Source organism: Ranitomeya variabilis, chromosome 5 (assembly GCF_051348905.1).
Source record: "Ranitomeya variabilis isolate aRanVar5 chromosome 5, aRanVar5.hap1, whole genome shotgun sequence".
NCBI classification, from domain to species: Eukaryota; Metazoa; Chordata; class Amphibia; order Anura; family Dendrobatidae; genus Ranitomeya; species Ranitomeya variabilis.
This window is the reverse complement of record NC_135236.1, coordinates 597,378,318-597,399,650: the sequence shown is the minus strand read 5'-3', so window position 1 is coordinate 597,399,650 and position 21,333 is coordinate 597,378,318. Positions and strand designations below refer to the sequence as shown.

The window sequence follows — 21,333 nt, the reverse complement described above, 5'->3', positions numbered from 1 at the left end:
GCAGGTATCAGGTTTTGGTGCAAAAACCAAAGGAAGTTGCATCCTGTATTTTCTGAGGCACTAAACTTTATCATCATGCACAAGAGACATGTACCAGATAAATACGCAGCAAAAAACGCAGCTTTTTGTAAGCAGGTTCTTTGCTGCCAGGAGAGCAGGCTATGCCTGCAGAACAAAAACGCAGCAAGAACGCGACGTGTGAACATAGCTTAAGACAGATTTTATCAAGGAATAGAGAATTAGTAATCTGGGCATAAGACACGTGCCTGACTGGTAGCAAAAGCGGCATATTTCTGTAAAAATTATAAGATGTTTTTTCTTTACTTGTCCTATTAATTTATGAAAACATGGTGGAAACAGCATGTACTGCCCAAATGGTAAGAGTATGTGCACACGTTGCGGATTTAGCTGCGGATCCGCAGCGGATTCGCAGCAGTTTTCCATCTGGTTTACAGTATCATGTAAATCTATGGAAAACAAAATCCGCAGTGCCCATGCTGCGGAAAATACCGCGTGGAAACGCTGTGAGGTTTTTTTTGCACCATGTCAATTCTTTGTGCAGATTCCGCAGCATTTTACACCTGCTCCTCAATAGGAATCCGCAGGTGGTAAAATGCAGGTGAAATCTGCACAAAAAATGCTCCAAATCGACGGTAAATCCGCAGGTAAAACGCAGTGCATTTTACCTGCAGATTTTTAAAAAATGGGGCGGAAAAATCCGCACACAAATCCTCAACGTGGGTACAAAGCCTAAGGCCCCAATTCATCATCTGTGTTTTTTTTTTATGTGTTTTTGTCTGCTGTTTTTGCACCAAATTCTACCAGATTCCATACACCATTCATTACTTTTGCGCAAAGTAAAAATGGTCTTATTTTTTGTCTGTGACACTATTTGCAACATTTTTTTTTAAACAAAAAATATCCTGGTCAGATGCCTCTCATCCAGCCAAACCAGATCTCACACTTTGCACAGATGAGGGACAGCACCCCGAAAACACTGTATCTGTAAAATGAGATTCTGACTTTTATCCTAAGGCTACTACGTTCCCACGGTCAGTAATCGGCAGCGCTTTGGGCCCAGCACATGTCCGCTGCGTCCAAAGCTCTGCCGGCTTTTTAACGCAGGTAACTCTGGTTCACTGAACCGTGCAGAATCACCGCGTCTAATACATTAGACGGGTGATATTTAATTTGTGGAGACTGTCGTCTCCGCAAGATAAATGGACGTGCTGCGGTCTGGACAGACGTGCCACATGTTCGTCACCGCAGGTAAGCCGTGAGCGTCGGTGAACGTATAGTCGGCATGGGATTTCTTGAAATCCCATCCACTATACTGTAACATCTGGACAATGCAGGTTGTACGCTGCAGATGTACTTGGCATCCAACCCGCAACGATTACTGACCGTGGAAACATACCCTAAGTCATGTGATAAGGCTCGTAAAGGATCATTATTGACTTTTAGGGTTGCTACTTCCAACAGGTGGCACTAATTTTAACCCTCTTTCTCTCTGAAGAGGTAATTTTCATGGTGTACATAAAATCAATCAGAAGTTGGACTGAAGTACATTTGTGGCAAATTTTGCAACCATTTGAAATATTTTAAATAGTAAATTAGGCAAACACTTTATTTTTTTTCCCTTACCTTCTTCCAAAAGCCATAAGTGATTCAGTTTTCACTTGACATACCCAGGGGTGGGATTCAAATTTTTAACAACAGGTCCTCTAAGTCGCGGCGGCCGGAATTTTGGCCACGCCCATTTCCAATAACCCCGCCCATACTAATAAGCCACGCCCAGTGGCACGATTCATATTTTTGGAAGCAGTTTGTCTCCCTTAATGACAATAATACATTGTGACATACGGTATTAAAGTCATTCAAAGAAACAAACGACTAAAGCAAATGTAACTCAGCCATGTAGTATATAACAGCCCACGTAGCATATAAGACAGCCACGTAGTATATAACATTGCCCACGTAGTATATAGAACAGCCATGTAGTATAATACAGCACAGCCCATGTAGCATATAACAGCCCATATAGTATATAGCACAGCCACATATTATATAACACAGCCGACGTATAGAACAGCCATGTAGTAAATAACACAGCCCACGAAGCATATAACAGCCCACGCAGTATATAACACAACCCACGCCGTATATAACAGCCCACGCAGTATATAACACAACCCACGCCGTATATAACAGCCCACACCGTATATAACACACACAGCCCATGCAGTAGCACAGCCCACGCAGTATGTAGCACAGACCGCCAGCCATTTAGACAGACAGACAGACAGTCTAGGCCTAGTCAACCAGGCCTGGCTCACAGCAGGCTGCAATATATACATAATATACAAAATATACAAAAGAGCGTAGAACAAAGCCCAAAAGAGTACGCAGTAAATGAAGTTAATAATGCAATGTCCAGGTAAGCGAAAACGGCCGCGGCTGACCTCATAGAAAACTGATAAGATGAAATACACAATTAACATATGGGAGGTGTAGAGCAAAACTGACCTTGATAAGTAGAAAATGGTAGCGAAGGGAGAAGGACGCTTGTCCAGTGAATGGAGACAGAGGCTCCTAGAAGAGGTTAAGAAGGGGGAGGGGTGTGAGACCAAGAAGCGATGCTGCAATTGAAGCCAGCGGGGAGAGGAAAAAACAAACAAACACGCATACCACAAGTTTTCCAAGGTAGCTGGAAGGTACGGGAGGTCCGGGACGGCACGGACAGGGGACAGAGTCCTGAAGGCACTATGAACGAAAGGCATAACGTAAGAGTGCTAGTAATCTAAGAAGGTGCAGGAGGCTGGTCAGAAAACCAAATACCTGTGGGTCCAGCAGGAGAAAAGGCGGTAGTGTGAGGCATCGTTGGTGGCCAGCAGGTAAAATAGCAAACTGGCCGGAAGTGCAGCAGTGTGGGTGAGTGCGCGCGCACATGATGTGAGAATGAGCTTCAAGGAGGCTAGGAATGCAGCAGGCAGTGGAGCTAAGCGCTATACGATTGTGTGGACACAGCCTGGGACCGGGTGCACCGTCCGTGCACCTGACTGCTGCTCCTGCCCGCTCCTCATTCTGCTTGCCGCTGTGCCTGTGCTGCCGCTGGACGCTGGCTGGACCTGTCCTGGATGGTGGACGCTTGGATGACAGCAGCCGGATCTCTTCTCATCGCCGGCCCGGAAGTGACTCGCATCCATGTTGATGGCGGCGCCGGCGGTGACTGGTGAGTATTGCAGGTGCACCTGTGTGAAAGTCAGTCCCAGCAGCAGGCCCGGCCCGGAAGTGACTCTGGCTGCGTCGTATCCATGGTGACGGACGGTCCCGACTCCCGGCGGAGGGTGAGTATTTTGGCTGCAGCTGCGCACCGTAAATGGGCCCCCCCGTCTCGCCAGGGCCCCAGCACGCCCGGGTACGCCGGGTGCTGACGCAGGCCCTGAGCACAGCAACCCGTCCGGGGGCGGTCCGGGGGCGTGGTATCCATTTTCAATTACCGGAACGCTGGCAGAGGGAAATTTTAGTAAACGGCTGCCCCGTACCGGGTCGTACCGGCTGAATCCCACCCCTGGACATACCATATGAGGGCAGTTTTTGTTGTAGTTTTGTACTGGAATGTACAATGCAAATGGAATAAAGTGGAATTGACTGAAAATGGAAGAAAAATTACAATTGCAGTGAAATGGTGAAAACTATGCAATTTTGATGTTGTTTCTTTGAGTTTTGTTTTTACATTGTCCATTTTACCATACAAAAAAAAGATGAATTAATAGCCAAACAATTGTTTCCACCTATTGACTAGCAAAAGGAGTGAGACAGAGGAAAAAATTCCAAGTGCAGTTGAATGGTTTAACTAAAGGTACCTTCACACTAAGGCTACTTTCACACTAGCGTTAACTGCAATCCGCCACAATGCGTCGTTTTGCTGAAAAAACGCATCCTGCAAAAGTGCTTGCAGGATGCGTTTTTTCCCCATAGACTTACATTAAGCGACGTATTGCGACGGATTGACACACGTCGCAACCGTCGTGCGACGGTTGCGCCCTGTTGTGGCGGACCGTCGGGACCAAAAGACGCTACATGTAACGTTTTTTGCTCACGACGGTCCGCTTTTTCCGACCGCGCATGCGCGGCCCGAACTCCGCCCCCACCTCCCCGCACCTCACAATGGGGCAGCGGATGCGCTGGAAAAATGCATCCGCTGCCCCCGCTGTGCGGCGGAGACAACGCTAGCGTCGGGAACCTCGACCCGACGCACCGCGACGGGCCGAGCCCGACGCTAGTGTGAAAGTAGCCTAAGCGACGCTGCAGCGATATCGACAACGATGCCGATCGCTGCAGCGTCGCTGTGTGGTCGCTGGAGAGCTGTCACACAGACAGCTCTCCAGTGACCAACGATGCCGAATTCCCCGGGTAACCAGGGTAAACATCGGGTTACTAAGCGCAGGGCCGCGCTTAGTAACCCGATGTTTACTCTGGTTACCAGTGTAAATGTAAAAAAACAAACACTACATACTTACATTCGCGTCCCCCGGCGTCCGCTTCCCTGCACTGTGTAAGCGCCGGCCCTAAAGCACAGCGTTGACGTCACCGCTGTGCTTTGCTTTCCGGCCGGCACTGACACATTCAGTGCAGGAAGCTCTGAACAGCAGCGCGGACGCCGGGGGACGTGACAGACATCAGAGGGTGAGTATGTAGTGTTTTTTTTTTACTTTTACAATGGTAACCAGGGTAAATATCGGGTTACTAAGCGCGGCCCTGCGCTTAGTAACCCGATGTTTACCCTGGTTACCATTGTAAAACATTGCTGGCATCGTGGCTTTTGCTGTCAAACACAACATTACACGCCGATCTGACGACCAAATAAAGTTCTGAACTTTCAGCAACGACCAGCGATATCACAGCAGGATCCTGATCGCTGCTGCGTGTCAAACACAACGATATCGCTATCCAGGACGCTGCAACATCACGGATCGCTGTCGTTATCGCTGCAAAGTCATTTAGTGTGAAGGTACCGTTAATAAAATTTCAAACCACAGCGGCGCTACCCTAAATAGGAGAGGAGAAAGCTGTTTATGAACACACTGATTTTCATCGCTACAATGAAACAATAATAATAAACAAAAAATACCGCGCTAAAAAACTGTGTTTAGGTGGAATGGTCTACCCACCTAAACAAGTGTTAAATAATATGTGATTATATGTGTACAGCTGATGCCAGTTGCTAGTAGGTAGACACTGAATAAGCCATTAGGGCTATTAGTCGCACAAATCACTGCCGTAAATGCACAGAGAATTCAGCCCGCAGGCATTAATAACACTAAATAGTGGGTTTTGTTTAGACTGCACACTAATTAGGTTCACATACCTTAGGATTCACAATGAGTCTGGTAGGTGAGAGTTCGATTGATGTGCAGATATCTGCCGGTGCTTAGCAGATGATTAGTACCCTGCTGCAAGTCTGTGCAGGGCTGAGTGATCTGCTGAGTGTGCACCACCTGAGGATCTATGCTGTAAGCAGGGAGGACTCGCAGAGCCAGGGACGTCCCAGCCAGTGGCATCCCTGGTTACACAAAGAGAAGAAAAAAATGGCCGACACTACTCGGCAGTGTGTGACGTCACTGAGGTACGGAGCCTTGCTGGGGCCAAAAAACCAATGCGTTTCAAAGTGTGCCGCACTTTTTCATCAGAGTTACAGCCCCCTGTCAGTAGCTTCGTGTGTATATATAAGCATGGGCCAGACTTCCCTGTCATGCATCATTAACTCCCTGATGGCCAGAGCTTCAATTTAGTCCTGTGATAGTCAAGGCTGCATGGTGTACTGCCTGTTCAAAAATATCCTGAAAGGCTACTTGGGTCATCCCCTCTCACGCCATTTCAAAGATAAGCATGGGCTATCACTGAAAGGTGTTCATTTTTGTGGGATCCAGGTTATACACCCAAACTGGAGAGGGGGGATTTTATTAAAGAAATGTCCAGAATGGAATCACAATGGATCTTTACTCTGGACAGTCTAGCCCCAAAAGGCCTCAATTGCGAACTAGAACTGTATGCCTTCTAAGCATCACCCCAAGTTACATGTAACATAGCCCTACACAATAAATAAGTGATGCAACTAAATATAGCCCATTGGATGTATTTACACGCGGTTTGGGGTACACCCCCTTTCAGGGTCGGTGGTTGTGATACCACTAAGGTTGACATTTTAATTATCTGAATAGTGGTTGTGACACCATTAAAATTGACATTTTAATTATCTGAATGCCAATATTACAACTAATAACTATAAATTAAAATTAAAATATAGATATTAATATGACTAGTTAAGTCATTTTTTACTAATACTATTGTTATTCTTATCAGTTTAACCCCTTCATGACCCAGCCTATTTTGACCTTAATGACCTGGCCGTTTTTTGAAATTCTGACCAGTGTCCATTTATGAGGTAATAACTCAGGAATGCTTCAACGGATCCTAGCGGTTCTGAGATTGTTTTTTCGTGACATATTGGGCTTCACATTAGTGGTAAATATAGGTCGATAATTTTTGCGTTTATTTGTGAAAAAAATGGAAATTTGGCTAAAATTTTGAAAATGTCGCAATTTTCAAATTTTGAATTTTTATTCTGTTAAATGAGAGAGTTATGTGACACAAAATAGTTAATAAATAACATTTCCCACATGTCTACTTTACATCAGCACAATTTTGGAAACAAAATTTTTTTTTGCTAGGAAGTTATAAGGGTTAAAATTTGACCAGCGATTTCTCATTTTTACAACGAAATTTACAAAACCATTTTTTTTAGGGACCACCTCACATTTGAAGTCAGTTTGAGGGGTCTATATGGCTGAAAATACCCAAAAGTGACACCATTCTAAAAACTGCACCCCTCAAGGTGCTCAAAACCACATTCAAGAAGTTTATTAACCCTTCAGGTGCTTCACAGCAGCAGAAGCAACATGGAAGGAAAAAATGAACATTTAACTTTTTAGTCACAAAAATGATGTTTTAGCAACAATTTTTTTATTTTCCCAAGGGTAAAAAGAGAATCTGGACCCCAAAAGTTATTGTACAATTTGTCCTGAGTATGCTGATACCCCATATGTGGGGGGGGGGGAACCACTGTTTGGGTGCACGACAGGGCTCGGAAGGGAAGGAGCGCCATTTGACTTTTTCAATGAAAAATTGGCTCCAATCTTTAGCGGACACCATGTCGCGTTTGGAGAGCCCCTGTGTGCCTAAACATTGGAGCTCCCCGACAAGTGACCCCATTTTGGAAACTAGACCCCCCAAGGAGTTTACCTAGATGCATAGTGAGCACTTTGAACCCCCAGGTGCTTCACAAATTGATCCTTAAAAAGAAAAAGTTCTTTTTTTTCACAAAAAATTTCTTTTAGCCTCAATTTTTTCATTTTTACATGGGCAACAGGATGAAATGGATCCTAAAATTTGTTGGGCAATTTCTTCTGAGTACACCGATGCCTCATATGTGGTCACAAACCACTGTTTGTGCACACGGCAAGGCTCGAAAAGGAAGGAGCACCATTTGACTTTTGAATGAAAAATTAGCTCCAATCGTTAGCGGACACCATGTCGCGTTTGGAGAGCCCCTGTGTGCCTAAGCATTGGAGCTCCCCCACAGGTGACCCCATTTTGGAACCTAGACCCCCAACGAACTTATCTAGATGCATAGTGAGCACTTTGAACCCCAAGGTGCTTCACAAATTGATCCGTAAAAATGAAAAAGTACTTTTTTTTCACAAAAAAATTCTTTTAGCCTCAATTTGTTCATTTTCACATGGGCAACAGGATAAAATGGATCCTAAAATTTATTGGGCAATTCCTCCTGAGTACACTGATAGCTGACATGTGGGGGTAAACCACTGTTTGGGCACACGGCAGGGCTCATAAGGGAAGGAGCACCATTTGACTTTTTGAATGAAAAATTAGCTCCAATCGTTAGCAGACACCATGTCGCGTTTGGAGAACCCCTGTGTGCCTAAACATTGGAGCTTCCCCACTTGTGACCCCATTTTGGAAACTAGACCTCCCATGGAACTAATATAGATGTGCGGTGACCACTTTAAACCCCCAAGTCCTTCACAGAAGTTTATAACGCAGAGCCGTGAAAATAAAAAATAATTTTTATTTCCTCAAAAATTATTTTTTAGCCCGCAATTTTTTATTTTCAAAAAAGTAACTGTAGAAATTGGACCCCAAAAGTTGTTGCAAAGTTTTTCCTGAGTACACTGATACCCCATATGTGGGGGTAAACCACTGTTTGGGCACACGTCAGGACTCGGAAGGGAAGTAGTGACTTTTGAAATGCAGACTTTGATGGAATGGTCTGGGGGCATCATGTTGCGGTTGCAGAGCCCCTGATGTGCCTAAATGGTAGAAACCCCCCACAAATGACCCCATTTTGGAAACTAGACCCCCCCAGGATCTTATCTAGATATGTGGTGAGCACTTTGAACCCCCAAGTGCTTCACAGAAGTTTACAACGCAGAGTCGTGAAAATAAAAAATCATTTTTCTTTCCTCAAAAATGATGTTTTAGCAAGCAATTTTTTATTTTTACAAGGGTAACAGGAGAAATTGGACCCCAATAGTTGTTGCCCAGTTTGTCTTGAGTACACCGATACCCCATATGTGGGGGTAAACCTTTGTTTTGGCACACGACGGGGCTCGGAAGGGAAGTAGTGATTTTTGAAATGCAGACTTGATGGAATGGTCTGCAGGCGTCTCGTTGCGTTTGCAGAGCCCCTGATGTGCCTAAACTGTAGAAACCCCCCACAAGTGACCCCATTTTGGAAACTAGACCCCCAACGGAACTTATCTAGATGTGGTGAGCACTTTGAACCCCCAAGTGCTTCACAGAAGTTTACAACGCAGAGCCGTGAAAATAAAAAATCATTTTTCTTTCCTCAAAAATTATGTTTTAGCAAGCAATTTTTTATTTTCACAAGGGTAGCAGGAGAAATTGGACCCCAATAATTGTTGCCCAGTTTGTCCTGAGCATGCTGTTACCCCATATGTGGGGGTAAACCACTATTTTGGGCGCACGTCGGTGCTCGGAAGGGAGGGAGCACCATTTGACTTTTTGAATACAAGATTGACTGGAATCAATGGTGGCGCCATGTTGCGTTTGGAGACCCCTGATGTGCCTAAACAGTGGAAACCCCTCAATTCTAACGCCAACACTAACCCCAACACTCCCCTAACCCTAACCCCAACTCTAGCCATAACCCTAATCACAACCCTAACCCCAACACACCCCTAACCACAACCCCAACACACCCCTAACCCTAATCCCAACCCTAACCCAACCCTATCCCCAACACACCCCTGACCCTAACCATAACCCTAACCACAGCCTAATCTTAACCCTATTTCCAACCCTAGCCCTAATTCCAACCCTAACCCTAAGGCTATGTGCCCACGTTGCGGATTCGTGTGAGATTTTTCCCCATTTTTGAAAAATCCGCAGGAAAAAGGCACTGCGTTTTACCTGCGGATTTACCGCAGATTTCCAGTGTTTTTTGTGCGGATTTCACATGCGGATTCCTATTGAGGAACAGGTGTAAAACGCTGCGGAATCCGCACAAAGAATTGACATGCTGCGGAAAATTCAGCACAACGTTTCTGCATGGTATTTTTCGCACCATGGGCACAGCGGATTTGGTTTGCCATAGGTTTACATGGTACTGTAAACCTGATGGGAAACTGCTACGAATCCGCAGCAGCCAATCCACTGCGGATCCGTAGCCAAATCTGCACCGTGTGCACATACCCTAATTCTGACCCTAACCCTAGTTCTAGCCCTAACCCTAGCCCTAACCCTAACCCTAGCCCTAACCCTAACCCTAGCCCTAACCCTAACCCTAGCCCTAACCCTAGCCCTAGTGTTAAAAAAAAAAATAAGAAAAAATATTTTCTTTATTTTATTATTGTCCCTACTTATGGGGGTGATAAAGGGGGGGTTTATTTATTATTTTTTTATTTTGATCGCTGTGATAGAACCTATCACAGCGATCAAAATGTACCTGTAACGAATCTGCCGGCCGGCAGATTCGGCAGGCACACTGCGCATGTGCCCGCCATTTTGGAAGATGGCGGCCCCATGGAGCACACGGACGGACACCGGGAGGGACACCGGAGGTCGGTAAGTATAAGGGGGGGATCGGACAGCGGGGGGAGGGATCGGACTGCGGGGGTTGCGGACAGGAGGATGGAGGGGAGCGGACGACAGCAATTACAGGACGGAGGACCATGGGGACAAGATTGGTGGCGGTGGAGGAGGGCAGATCGCGATCTCCAGCCATGGCTGATGCTATTGCAGCATCAGCCATGGCTGGATTGTAATATTTCACCAATTTTCATTGGTGAAATATTACTATCGCTCTGATTGAAAGTGAAAGTGAAACGTCACTTTCAACAGCCAATCAGAGCGATCGTAGCCCCTGGGCTCAAGTACCACTCCCCCTGTCCCTGCAGGTAGGGTGAAATTACAGTTAACCCTTTCACCTGGCCTGCAGGAGCGCGATCCGACCATGACGCATATGCTGCGTCACAGGTCGGATTGGCACAGGCTTTCATGACGCATACGCTGCGTCAAAGTTCGGGAAGGGGTTAAGTGTGGATATGTTTTGGGCATATAGAACCTGCTGAAACACCCCCCCCCCCCTTTTTTTTTTTTTTTTTGTAAAACCCCTGCCTGCTTTCTATATAAATATGCAGTGGCATAAATTTAAATTCTAGTTGATTTTTTTATGTAGGGAATGTTATTTGTAATTCTAATAAAGTCATATTTTAAACAGTTTTTAGGAACACATCACTATAACCGGCAATACACCATGCAGCCTTGACTATCACAGGACTAAATTGAAGCTCTTGCCAACAGGGAGTGCATGATGCATGACAGGGAAGTCTGGCCCATGCTTTTCTATACACACGGAGCTACTGACGTGGCTGTAACCCTGACGAAGAAGTGTGGCACACTTCGAAACGCGTTGTTTTTTTGGCCCCAGCAAGGCTCCGTACCTCAGTGACGTCACACACTGCCGAGCAGTGGGGGCCATTTTTTTTCTTCTCTCTGTGTAACCAGGGACGCCACCGGCCGGGATGTCCCTGGCTCTGCGAGTCCTCCCTGCTTACTGCATAGATCATCAGGCGGTGCACGCTCAGCAGATCACTCACTCAGCAGATCACTCAGCCCTGCACGGACTTGCAGCAGAGTACTAATCATCTGCTATGCACCGGCAGATATCTGCACATCAATCGAACTCTCACCTACCAGACTCATTGTGAATCCTAAATTAGGTATGTGAACCTAATTAGTGTGCAGTCTAAACAAAACCCACTATTTAGTGTTATTAATGCCTGCGGGCTGAATTCTCTGTGCATTTACGGCAGTGATTTGTGCGACTAATAGCCCTAATGGCTTATTCAGTGTCTACCTACTAGCAACTGGCATCAGCTGTACTCATGTAATCACATATTATTGAACAACTGTTTAGGTGGGTAGACCATTCCACCTAAACACAGTTTTTTAGCGCGGTATTTTTTGGTTATTATTACAGTTGAAGGGTGAAAAAAGATGCAAGTCTGCTGTACTTTTCTTTGTTTTGTTTTCACGTTATTCATTGTCCGACACAAATGAAATGGCAGTATGATTGAAAATGTCAGTACCATTATGTTGTAATTTCCAAATTGGGGAAAACCCCAAATAAACCCTCACTAGAAGACCATAAAATTTAACTTGTATTTCTATTAATTAAAATAAACTATATGCAAAAGATATAAAATGTTTTGTACCTAATCTGTTTTAAAAGTCTGCAGTTATTTTACGCAGTATTCCTGCAAATTTATATTTAGAAAGTGTATAGCTCCCAGGATGCTAATACATATTGGCAAATAGGAGAATCATTTGAAGTCTATGTCCCATCCCCTAGCACGGTGAAACATGTTGGGGGGGAGGGGGGGGATGCTGGTGCTAAAATAACCAGTTAATAGGTTGAGATGGCAATCACTTTTTCACACAGGACCCTGTAGGTTTGGATTTCTTTTTCCTTTAATAATAAAGACCTTCATTTAAAAACTGTATTTTGTGTTTATTTGTGTCATCTTTGATTTAAATTTGTTTGATGATCCGAAACAATTACTGTAAGTGTGACAAACATGCAAAAGTGTAGGAAATCAGGAAGGGGCAAACACTTTTTCACACGACCATATAACAAATATTTGCTCATTTTTTATGTACATTGGACTCTATACAATGTAGTATATTACACTGGCAGATTATTTTCAAGATTATCAAAAAATTATAATGAATCAGAAATCCTTTTATACTCATTGTGTATAATACAATTGTGTATTGTCGTGTGATGCTGTTTTCTGCCCAGATGCACCTGCTATGCTATGTGCTATGTTATAAATTACAAGGGTTGTGGGTAAAAATTTTGTCTTTAGGGACTTGAGTGTATTGCAAATATTGTTTTTTTTTGTGCAGAAAGTTGGCTGTGACAAAGTGATTGGGTCAACAAAAAAAGAAGACAAGTGTGGCGTATGTGGCGGTGATAATTCACATTGTAAAATTGTGAAAGGAACATTTACAAGAACACCTAAGAAGCAAGGTAGATATAATGTTATATTGTTATTCTCTAGGTGCATATCTACTCTTTCTTAAAATAATGAAAATATTATATCACCATAGAAAATGCTCTCATCAACTGCTAAATAAAGCAAAGCAGCAATAGAAGGGTGTAAGATGAACACCAAAAGGATCCTAGTGAGATCCATTGTTTTACTCCATGTGTCCTATATAGGGTACTATGCTCATGTGAGAAGGAGATTTTAAATTGGATGATTTTGAGGCAGAGCTGCTAAAAGTGCTAAGGTGCTTGCTGTGCAAAGAAGCAAATTGAAAAAGTGCATGTGCTTGGCTTTTACTTACATGACTCGGCACAGTAGGAAGTGCCCCACATTTTGCGGCCACGTCCGCGCATGCGCCGATACTAGACCATACGTCACTGAGTGGTAGACAAACCTGATTGGTCTATTTCCACTCCATAAACTAGCTCCCTCATGGCTTTAGACCACACCTCCTGATGAAAACACGGCGATACGCGCATTGGGGCGGCAGGTCGGGGTCTATTTCTTAAATAATATAACTAAATAAATAACTCATACATACCCTCTGGTCCCAAGTCAGAAACCGGCGAATCCACGTAGCCACTGTGCTTCAGCTGGGGGGATTCATAAGTCTGCAGTCACACATACTGACTGCAGACTTATCGATTTGGACTGGACAACCCCTTTAACCAAGTAGAACTAGGACCATGCTCAGAAGGGCTTACAAACTATCAGAAAATAGGGATACAAGATAGAAATTTTCAATATAGAAAGCTCTTGTTTTGTACAATGCATCCATATTGATGGCCAATTTTTAATTTTGTGCTTTTGTTTTTTACCCCTTCTTTTGAGAGTTGCAACACTTTTATTTTTCAGTCAGCATAGCCTTACATGGGCTGGTAGATTGAATGACACCATTCATTTTACAATGTCCAAAATAGAAGAAAAATCCAATTGTTGTGAAATCTGGAAAACATAATTTTATCATCATTTTTTTTAACTTTACAGTGTCCATTGACCGTAAAAATAACTTTGCAACATTTTCTGAGACCTGTAAGATTTAATTAGTGATGAGCGAGTGTACTCATTGCTCGGGTTTTCTCGAGCACTCTCGGGTGACCTCCGAGTATTTGTTACTTTTCGTAGATTTAGTTTTCATCACCTCAGCTGAATGATTTACAGCTAGTAGCCAGGCTGAGTACATGTTGCTAGGGAATTCCCACATGTAATCAAACTGTCTAGTAGTCGCAAATCATTCTGCAACTGCGAGGAAAACGAAATCTCCGAGCAGTCATAAATACCTGGAGACCATCCGAACATGCTCGGGAAAACCCGAGCAACGAGTACACTCGCTCAACGCTAGTTTTTATATTTCCAATGATTAAAGTGCAGCTCCAAAGCAACAGTAATTCTGGGTTTAAATTTTTTTCCTCTCTTTACACCATATGGGTTAAAAAACATGTTTTTATTTCTTCATTTGTATAACTGGGAAATGGGGATGTTTTATTTTCATATTTTGGAAAACTTTTTTTTATTGTCTACTATGTTTTGTATTCTCCTTAGGAAACTTAAACTTTTTATGATCTGATCGCTTGCTAAAAAATGCTGCATCAGTGCTGTATTCCAGTATTTAGTGACAATGACATTTAGCAATGACACCCAGCCATAGGCAGTGATAATCATGATGGTAGCGCCTTCAGCATGTCCCCAGCTGTCATAACCATTCCATTCTACCAATAATCATATTATGAGGAAGAGGGCAATGCCACTGTCAGTGGCAGTATAATAGATCAGTGCCCACGCCATACACTCAGATCCAATGTAGGACGGAAAACTACATCCCACTTTGGGGAGAGGTTAAATAAAAATAGTAAAGTGGACATGAAGCCGCATATATCACCAGACAATATATATGTGTGCAGAGATGTGTTACAGGAAACAATCGTGTACCATGGTAGCCTGTAGGTAGAAAAAATGAAAATGGAGAATCCTCAGTGGTTGGTATCTTTTAATGGCTTACTAAAAAGGTGATGACAAATAGCAAGCTTTCAAGGCTACGTACAGGAGTGATCTTTTTCAAGTGTTTATTTCTGTTAATGGTGATGATTATGGCTTACAGGCAATGAAAACCCCAAAGTCATTATCTCAGTAAATTAGAATAATTAACAAAAAAAAAACACCTGTAAAGGCTTCCTAAGCATTTAAAAAGGTCCCTTAGTCTGTTTCAGTAGGCTCTACAATCATGGGGAAGACTGCTGACTTGACGGATGTCCAGAAGGCAGTCATTGACACACTCCACAAGGAGGGTAAGCCACAAAAGGTCATTGCTAAAGAAGCTGGCTGGGGTTTGTGGCCTGAATGCAGATGGCACTGGTTGTGTGGACTTAGGGCTCCGGTCGTTCTCATGCTCCTGAAGCAGCTGACATCAGCTGTTAAAGCTTAAGCTGTCCCATACGTTACCTGATCATCCGGTAAGGAGATTGCAGAGGGGTCCGTCACAAAAGTGGGGGTCTCTTGCTAAACTGACAGACTTTTTTTGCTCGGTAAGAAAGCCCGCCTCAGACAAGCTAGATGATGTTGTCCTCTTCCTCCTCGCAGTAACCATGCAGAGAACTAGATGCTGCAGCGGCGGGGGAACAGACAGAGGATGCAGATATTCCTCTAACGGAAAAAAAACATGCAAAAACTTCTCAGTTCTCTTAGGACATCACTGTATGAGGATCTCAGAAGTTTGCTTGCTGTACTAAAAGGCGATATTGACTCGTAGGGTGAATGCACAGCTCATATTGAATCTAAAATTGCCGAATATGCTAACTCTCACAATAATGTAATTGATGCCAATACAGCTCTGGAAAATGATGTATCCCTTTTGAAAGCTAAAGTATATGATCGGGGGGAGGACAGGTCCAGGCACAGTAATGTGAGATTAAGGGACATTCCTGAGTCAGTAAAAGACGGTGACTTTAAAGGAAGTCACTACTAAAGGAAGTGATTCTGGGCGCTGATCCTAGAGACCGCTTGGTGGGCAGAATCCATAGAGGTCCTAAGCCTAAGAATCTTAACCCTTCAATTTCTCATGACACCCTGGTCCACATTTACTTCTATGAGACGAACTGGAGGGGGAAACCCATTCTTTCAACTCCTTTCCAAAATCTAGCAGTATTCCATGATTTATCTGCTGTGACTCTGGCTAAAAGAAGAGAATTTGCAGGAGTGGCCAAAATTTTAAGAGACAACAACATCTTTTACAGATGAGGATTCCCAGTGAAAATGATTATTCACCGTTTAGGAACTGCTCATATCTAACTCTCAGTCCCTCAAGAGGAAAAATTACTTATCAACTGGGATTTGCAGCCACCCTCACCAGAATGCCACTTCTCAGAAGCCACAGCTCAGAAGAAATTAAACTTGGAGTGGCCCAAAGCTTGACTGTTTCTCTTATGTGGTGATTCTTCCTTTTTCGTCATTTGTGCCGGTTAATATGGCTTTCATCTTAGTGACAGCTTACTTTATTAAGAAATGAGCTTGAGATTTTCGTGTCCTCAGTTCCACAAACTATGATACTCCCAGCTCACATGTATGGTGAGCATTTTTTCTTTTTTTCATCTTGGTGCCCTGTTAGGCAGTTTTTTGATTGTTGCTGAAATTTTTTTTGTATGTTGTTTGTATTTGTTTTATGTCTTCCTCTTCCCCTGGCTCTGGCTGGTATATTTCCAATTCAGTCAATTTTCTAGTTTAATAATGAGTATTCAAATATTATCACTGAATGTTAAGGGATTGAACTCCTCATTTAAAAGGTCATTGTTGTGGAGGGAGATGATTAAAAGTCACTGTGATGTAGCCTGCATTCAAGAAACCCATCTCTGTAAGGCAGACAATCACCGTCTTCATCACAAAAAATGTCCATTCTCCTTTTTTGCCATTGATGATGGGAAGACATTTGGGGTTGTATCCTTATAAGAGATTCGGTGGCCTTTAAGCTAATTAACACTTTTATTACCCTGATGGGAGGTGTATAATTCTCATTTGTAATCTTAATGGGTCGATTTTCAGCATTGGTTCGAGCTCTACGCTACTTGACTGCTCAGCTGCAAGTGCAGTTAGGAAAGTGGTAGGTCCTTTAGCTGACGAGTTTCATCTCCATATTATATGGCCTTATTTACATGCAGGTGAAAGAGACTATACCTTCTTCTCTAATAGACATTGTTCCTATAGTAGACTTTACTATTTCTTAGTAGATAGTAAGGTTTTATCTAAATGTATTGATGCCCGTATAGGGCTGATTTTGTGGTATGACCACGCCGGTCTCTTTGAAGATAGGGGTCTCATCAATCAATAGTAACCCACCTATCTGGCGTCTAAACACCCACCTGCTTGATAAATAACGTGTTATTAATGTACTTTCTGGGGAACTGGTAAACTACTTTAATTATAACGATAATGGTGAAATTTCTGATGAAACATTGTGGTTAGCTCATAAGGCATACATAAGGGGTATTGTTGTGAATTTGCTTTTTGCTCCCTCTAGTGGTTACTAGTTTTTTGACTCTGGTTTTTCTGTCATTCCTTTTATCCGCACCTGGGTCGTTAGTTAGGGGTGTTGCTATATAAGCTCCCTGGACCTTCAGTTCAATGCCTGGCAACGTAGTTATCAGAGCTAGTCTGCTGTGCTCTTGTCTACTGATCCTGGTTCCAGTTATATCAGCTAAGTCTGCCTTTTGCTTTTTGCTATTTGTTTTGGTTTTGCATTTTTGTCCAGCTTGTTCCAAATCTATATCCTGACCTTTGCTGGAAGCTCTAGGGAGCTGGTGTTCTCCCCCCGGACCGTTAGACGGTTCGGGGGTTCTTGAATTTCCAGTGTGGATTTTGATAGGGTTTTTGTTGACCATATAAGTTACCTTTCTTTATTCTGCTATCAGTAAGCGGGCCTCTCTGTGCTAAACCTGGTTCATTTCTGTGTTTGTCATTTCCTCTTACCTCACCGTCATTATTTGTGGGGGGCTTCTATCCAGCTTTGGGGTCCCCTTCTCTGGAGGCAAGAAAGGTCTTTGTTTTCCTCTACTAGGGGTAGCTAGATTCTCCGGGTGGCGCGTGTCATCTAGAATCAACGTAGGAATGATCCCCGGCTACTTCTAGTGTTGGCGTTAGGAGTAGATATATGGTCAAACCAGTTACCACTGCCCTATGAGCTGGATTTTTGTATTCTGCAGACTTCCACGTTCCTCTGAGACCCTCGCCATTGGGGTCATAACAGTTTGCCAGGCCAGTATTAAATGTTTAATGCATTGCAGAAGAGGGATTATAAGAAAGAAGATTCTGAGTTTTTTTTTTCTTCTTCCCCTTTACCTCAGAGTGGCTATGCTTGCTGCAGACATGAATGTCCAGACCTTGATTACAAGTGTGGACCAGCTGGCTACTCGTGTGCAGGGCATACAAGACTATGTTATCAGAAATCCTAGGTCAGAACCTAAAATACCGATTCCTGAACTGTTTTCCGGAGACAGGTTTAAGTTTAGGAATTTCGTGAATAATTGTAAATTGTTTTTGTCCCTGAGACCCTGTTCATCTGGAGATTCTGCTCAGCAAGTAAAAATTGTTATTTCGTTCTTACGGGGCGACCCTCAGGATTGGGCTTTTTCGCTGGCGCCAGGAGATCCGGCATTGGCTGATCTTGATGCGTTTTTTCTGGCGCTCGGTTTACTTTATGAGGAACCCAATCTTGAGATTCAGGCAGAAAAGGCCTTGCTGGCTATGTCTCAGGGGCAGGACGAGGCTGAAGTGTATTGCCAAAAATTTCGGAAATGGTCCGTGCTGACACATTGGAACGAGTGTGCACTGGCCGCTAATTTTAGAAATGGCCTTTCTGAAGCCATTAAGAATGTTATGGTGGGTTTTCCCATTCCCACAGGTCTGAATGATACTATGGCACTGGCTATTCAAATTGACCGGCGGTTGCGGGAGCGCAAAACCGCAAATTCCCTCATGGTGTTGTCTGAACAGACACCTAATTCGGTGCAATGTGATAGAAAAACCGCAAATTCCCTCATGGTGTTGTCTGAACAGACACCTGATTTAATGCAATGTGATAGAATCCTGACTAGAAATGAGCGGAAAATTCATAGACGCCGGAATGGCTTGTGCTACTACTGTGGTGATTCTACACATGTTATCTCAGCATGCTCTAAACGTATAGCTAAGGTTGTTAGTCCTGTCACCGTTGGTAATTTGCAACCTAAATTTATTCTGTCTGTAACTTTGATTTGCTCACTGTCATCTTATCCTGTCATGGCGTTTGTAGATTCAGGTGCTGCCCTGAGTCTCATGGATCTCTCATTTGCTAAGCGCTGCGGTTTTACTCTTGAACCATTAGAAAATCCTATTCCTCTTAGGGGTATTGATGCTACACCATTGGCAGCAAATAAACCGCAGTATTGGACACAGGTTACCATGTGCATGATTCCTGAACACCGCGAGGTGATACGTTTCCTGGTTTTACATAAAATGCATGATTTGGTTGTTTTAGGGCTGCCATGGTTACAGACCCATAATCCAGTCCTGGACTGGAAGGCTATGTCAGTCTCAAGTTGGGGCTGTCGTGGTATTCATGGGGATTCCCTGCCTGTGTCTATTGCTTCTTCTACGCCTTCGGAAGTTCCGGAGTATTTGTCTGATTATCAGGATGTCTTCAGTGAGTCTGAGTCCAGTGCACTGCCTCCTCATAGGGACTGTGACTGTGCTATAGATTTGATCCCAGGCAGTAAATTTCCTAAGGGAAGACTGTTTAATCTGTCGGTACCTGAACATACCGCTATGCGTTCATATATCAAGGAGTCTCTGGAGAAAGGACATATTCGTCCGTCTTCTTCCCCTCTTGGTGCGGGATTCTTTTTTGTGGCAAAAAAGGACGGATCTTTGAGACCTTGTATTGATTATCGGCTTTTAAATAAGATCACTGTCAAATTTCAGTATCCTTTACCGCTGTTGTCTGACTTGTTTGCCCGGATTAAGGGTGCCAAGTGGTTCACCAAGATAGACCTTCGTGGTGCGTACAACCTTGTGCGCATTAAGCAAGGTGATGAATGGAAAACCGCATTCAATACGCCCGAAGGTCATTTTGAGTACTTGGTGATGCCTTTTGGGCTCTCCAATGCGCCTTCAGTTTTTCAGTCCTTTATGCATGACATTTTCCGGAAGTATCTGGATAAATTTTTGATTGTTTATCTGGATGATATTTTGGTTTTTTCTGATAATTGGGATTCGCATGTGGAGCAGGTCAGGTTGGTCTTTAAAATTTTGCGTGAAAATTCTTTGTTTGTCAAGGGCTCAAAGTGTCTCTTTGGTGTACAGAAGGTTCCCTTTTTGGGGTTCATTTTTTCCCCTTCTGCTGTGGAGATGGACCCAGTCAAGGTCCGAGCTATTCTTGATTGGACTCAGCCCTCGTCAGTTAAGAGTCTTCAGAAGTTCTTGGGCTTCGCTAACTTCTACCGTCGTTTTATCGCTAATTTTTCTAGCATTGTGAAACCTTTGACGGATATGACCAAGAAGGGCTCCGATGTAGCTAACTGGGCTCCTGCTGCCGTGGAGGCTTTCCAGGAGTTGAAACGCCGGTTTACTTCGGCGCCTGTTTTGTGCCAGCCTGACGTCTCACTTCCCTTTCAGGTTGAGGTGGATGCTTCGGAGATTGGGGCAGGGGCCGTTTTGTCGCAGAGAGGCCCTGGTTGCTCTGTTATGAAACCTTGTGCCTTTTTCTCTAGGAAGTTTTCGCCTGCCGAGCGAAATTATGATGTGGGCAATCGGGAGTTGTTGGCCATGAAATGGGCATTTGAGGAGTGGCGTCATTGGCTCGAGGGTGCTAAGCATCGTGTGATGGTCTTGACTGATCACAAAAATCTGATGTATCTCGAGTCTGCTAAACGTCTTAATCCGAGACAGGCCCGCTGGTCATTGTTTTTCTCCCGCTTTGATTTTGTTGTCTCGTATTTACCAGGTTCAAAGAATGTGAAGGCCGATGCTCTTTCTAGGAGCTTTGTGCCTGATGCTCCTGGAGTCGCTGATCCTGTTGGTATTCTTAAAGATGGAGTTATCTTGTCAGCTATTTCTCCGGATCTGCGACGTGTGTTGCAGAGATTTCAGGCTGATAGGCCTGAGTCTTGTCCACCTGACAGACTGTTTGTCCCGGATAAGTGGACCAGCAGAGTCATTTCCGAGGTTCATTCCTCGGTGTTGGCAGGTCACCCGGGAATTTTTGGCACCAGAGATCTGGTGGCCAGGTCCTTTTGGTGGCCTTCCTTGTCAAGGGATGTGCGGTCATTTGTGCAGTCCTGTGGGACTTGTGCTCGAGCTAAGCCTTGCTGTTCTCGTGCCAGCGGTTTGCTCTTGCCTTTGCCTGTCCCGAAGAGACCTTGGACACATATCTCCATGGATTTCATTTCTGATCTTCCGCTATCTCAGGGCATGTCCGTTATCTGGGTGATATGTGATCGTTTCTCCAAGATGGTCCATTTGGTTCCTTTGCCTAAGCTGCCTTCATCTTCCGATCTGGTTCCTGTGTTTTTCCAGAACGTGGTTCGTTTGCACGGCATCCCTGAGAATATTGTGTCAGACAGAGGATCCCAGTTCGTTTCCAGGTTCTGGCGATCCTTTTGTAGTAGGATGGGCATTGATTTGTCGTTTTCGTCTGCTTTCCATCCTCAGACTA

At 44.0% G+C, this 21,333-nt stretch overlaps 1 protein-coding gene across 2 annotated transcripts in view; it reads left to right on the top strand.

Annotated features, from left to right (window-relative positions):
- Window positions 1–21,333, top strand: part of LOC143776550 (A disintegrin and metalloproteinase with thrombospondin motifs 2-like) — a 793,125-nt gene that overhangs the window by 547,600 nt on the left and 224,192 nt on the right. For both annotated transcript variants that reach the window (XM_077266022.1, XM_077266023.1), the window contains exon 14: window positions 12,514–12,637. In XM_077266022.1, coding sequence (XP_077122137.1) covers window positions 12,514–12,637 — 124 coding nt within the window. The remainder of the gene's footprint in view (window positions 1–12,513; window positions 12,638–21,333) is intronic.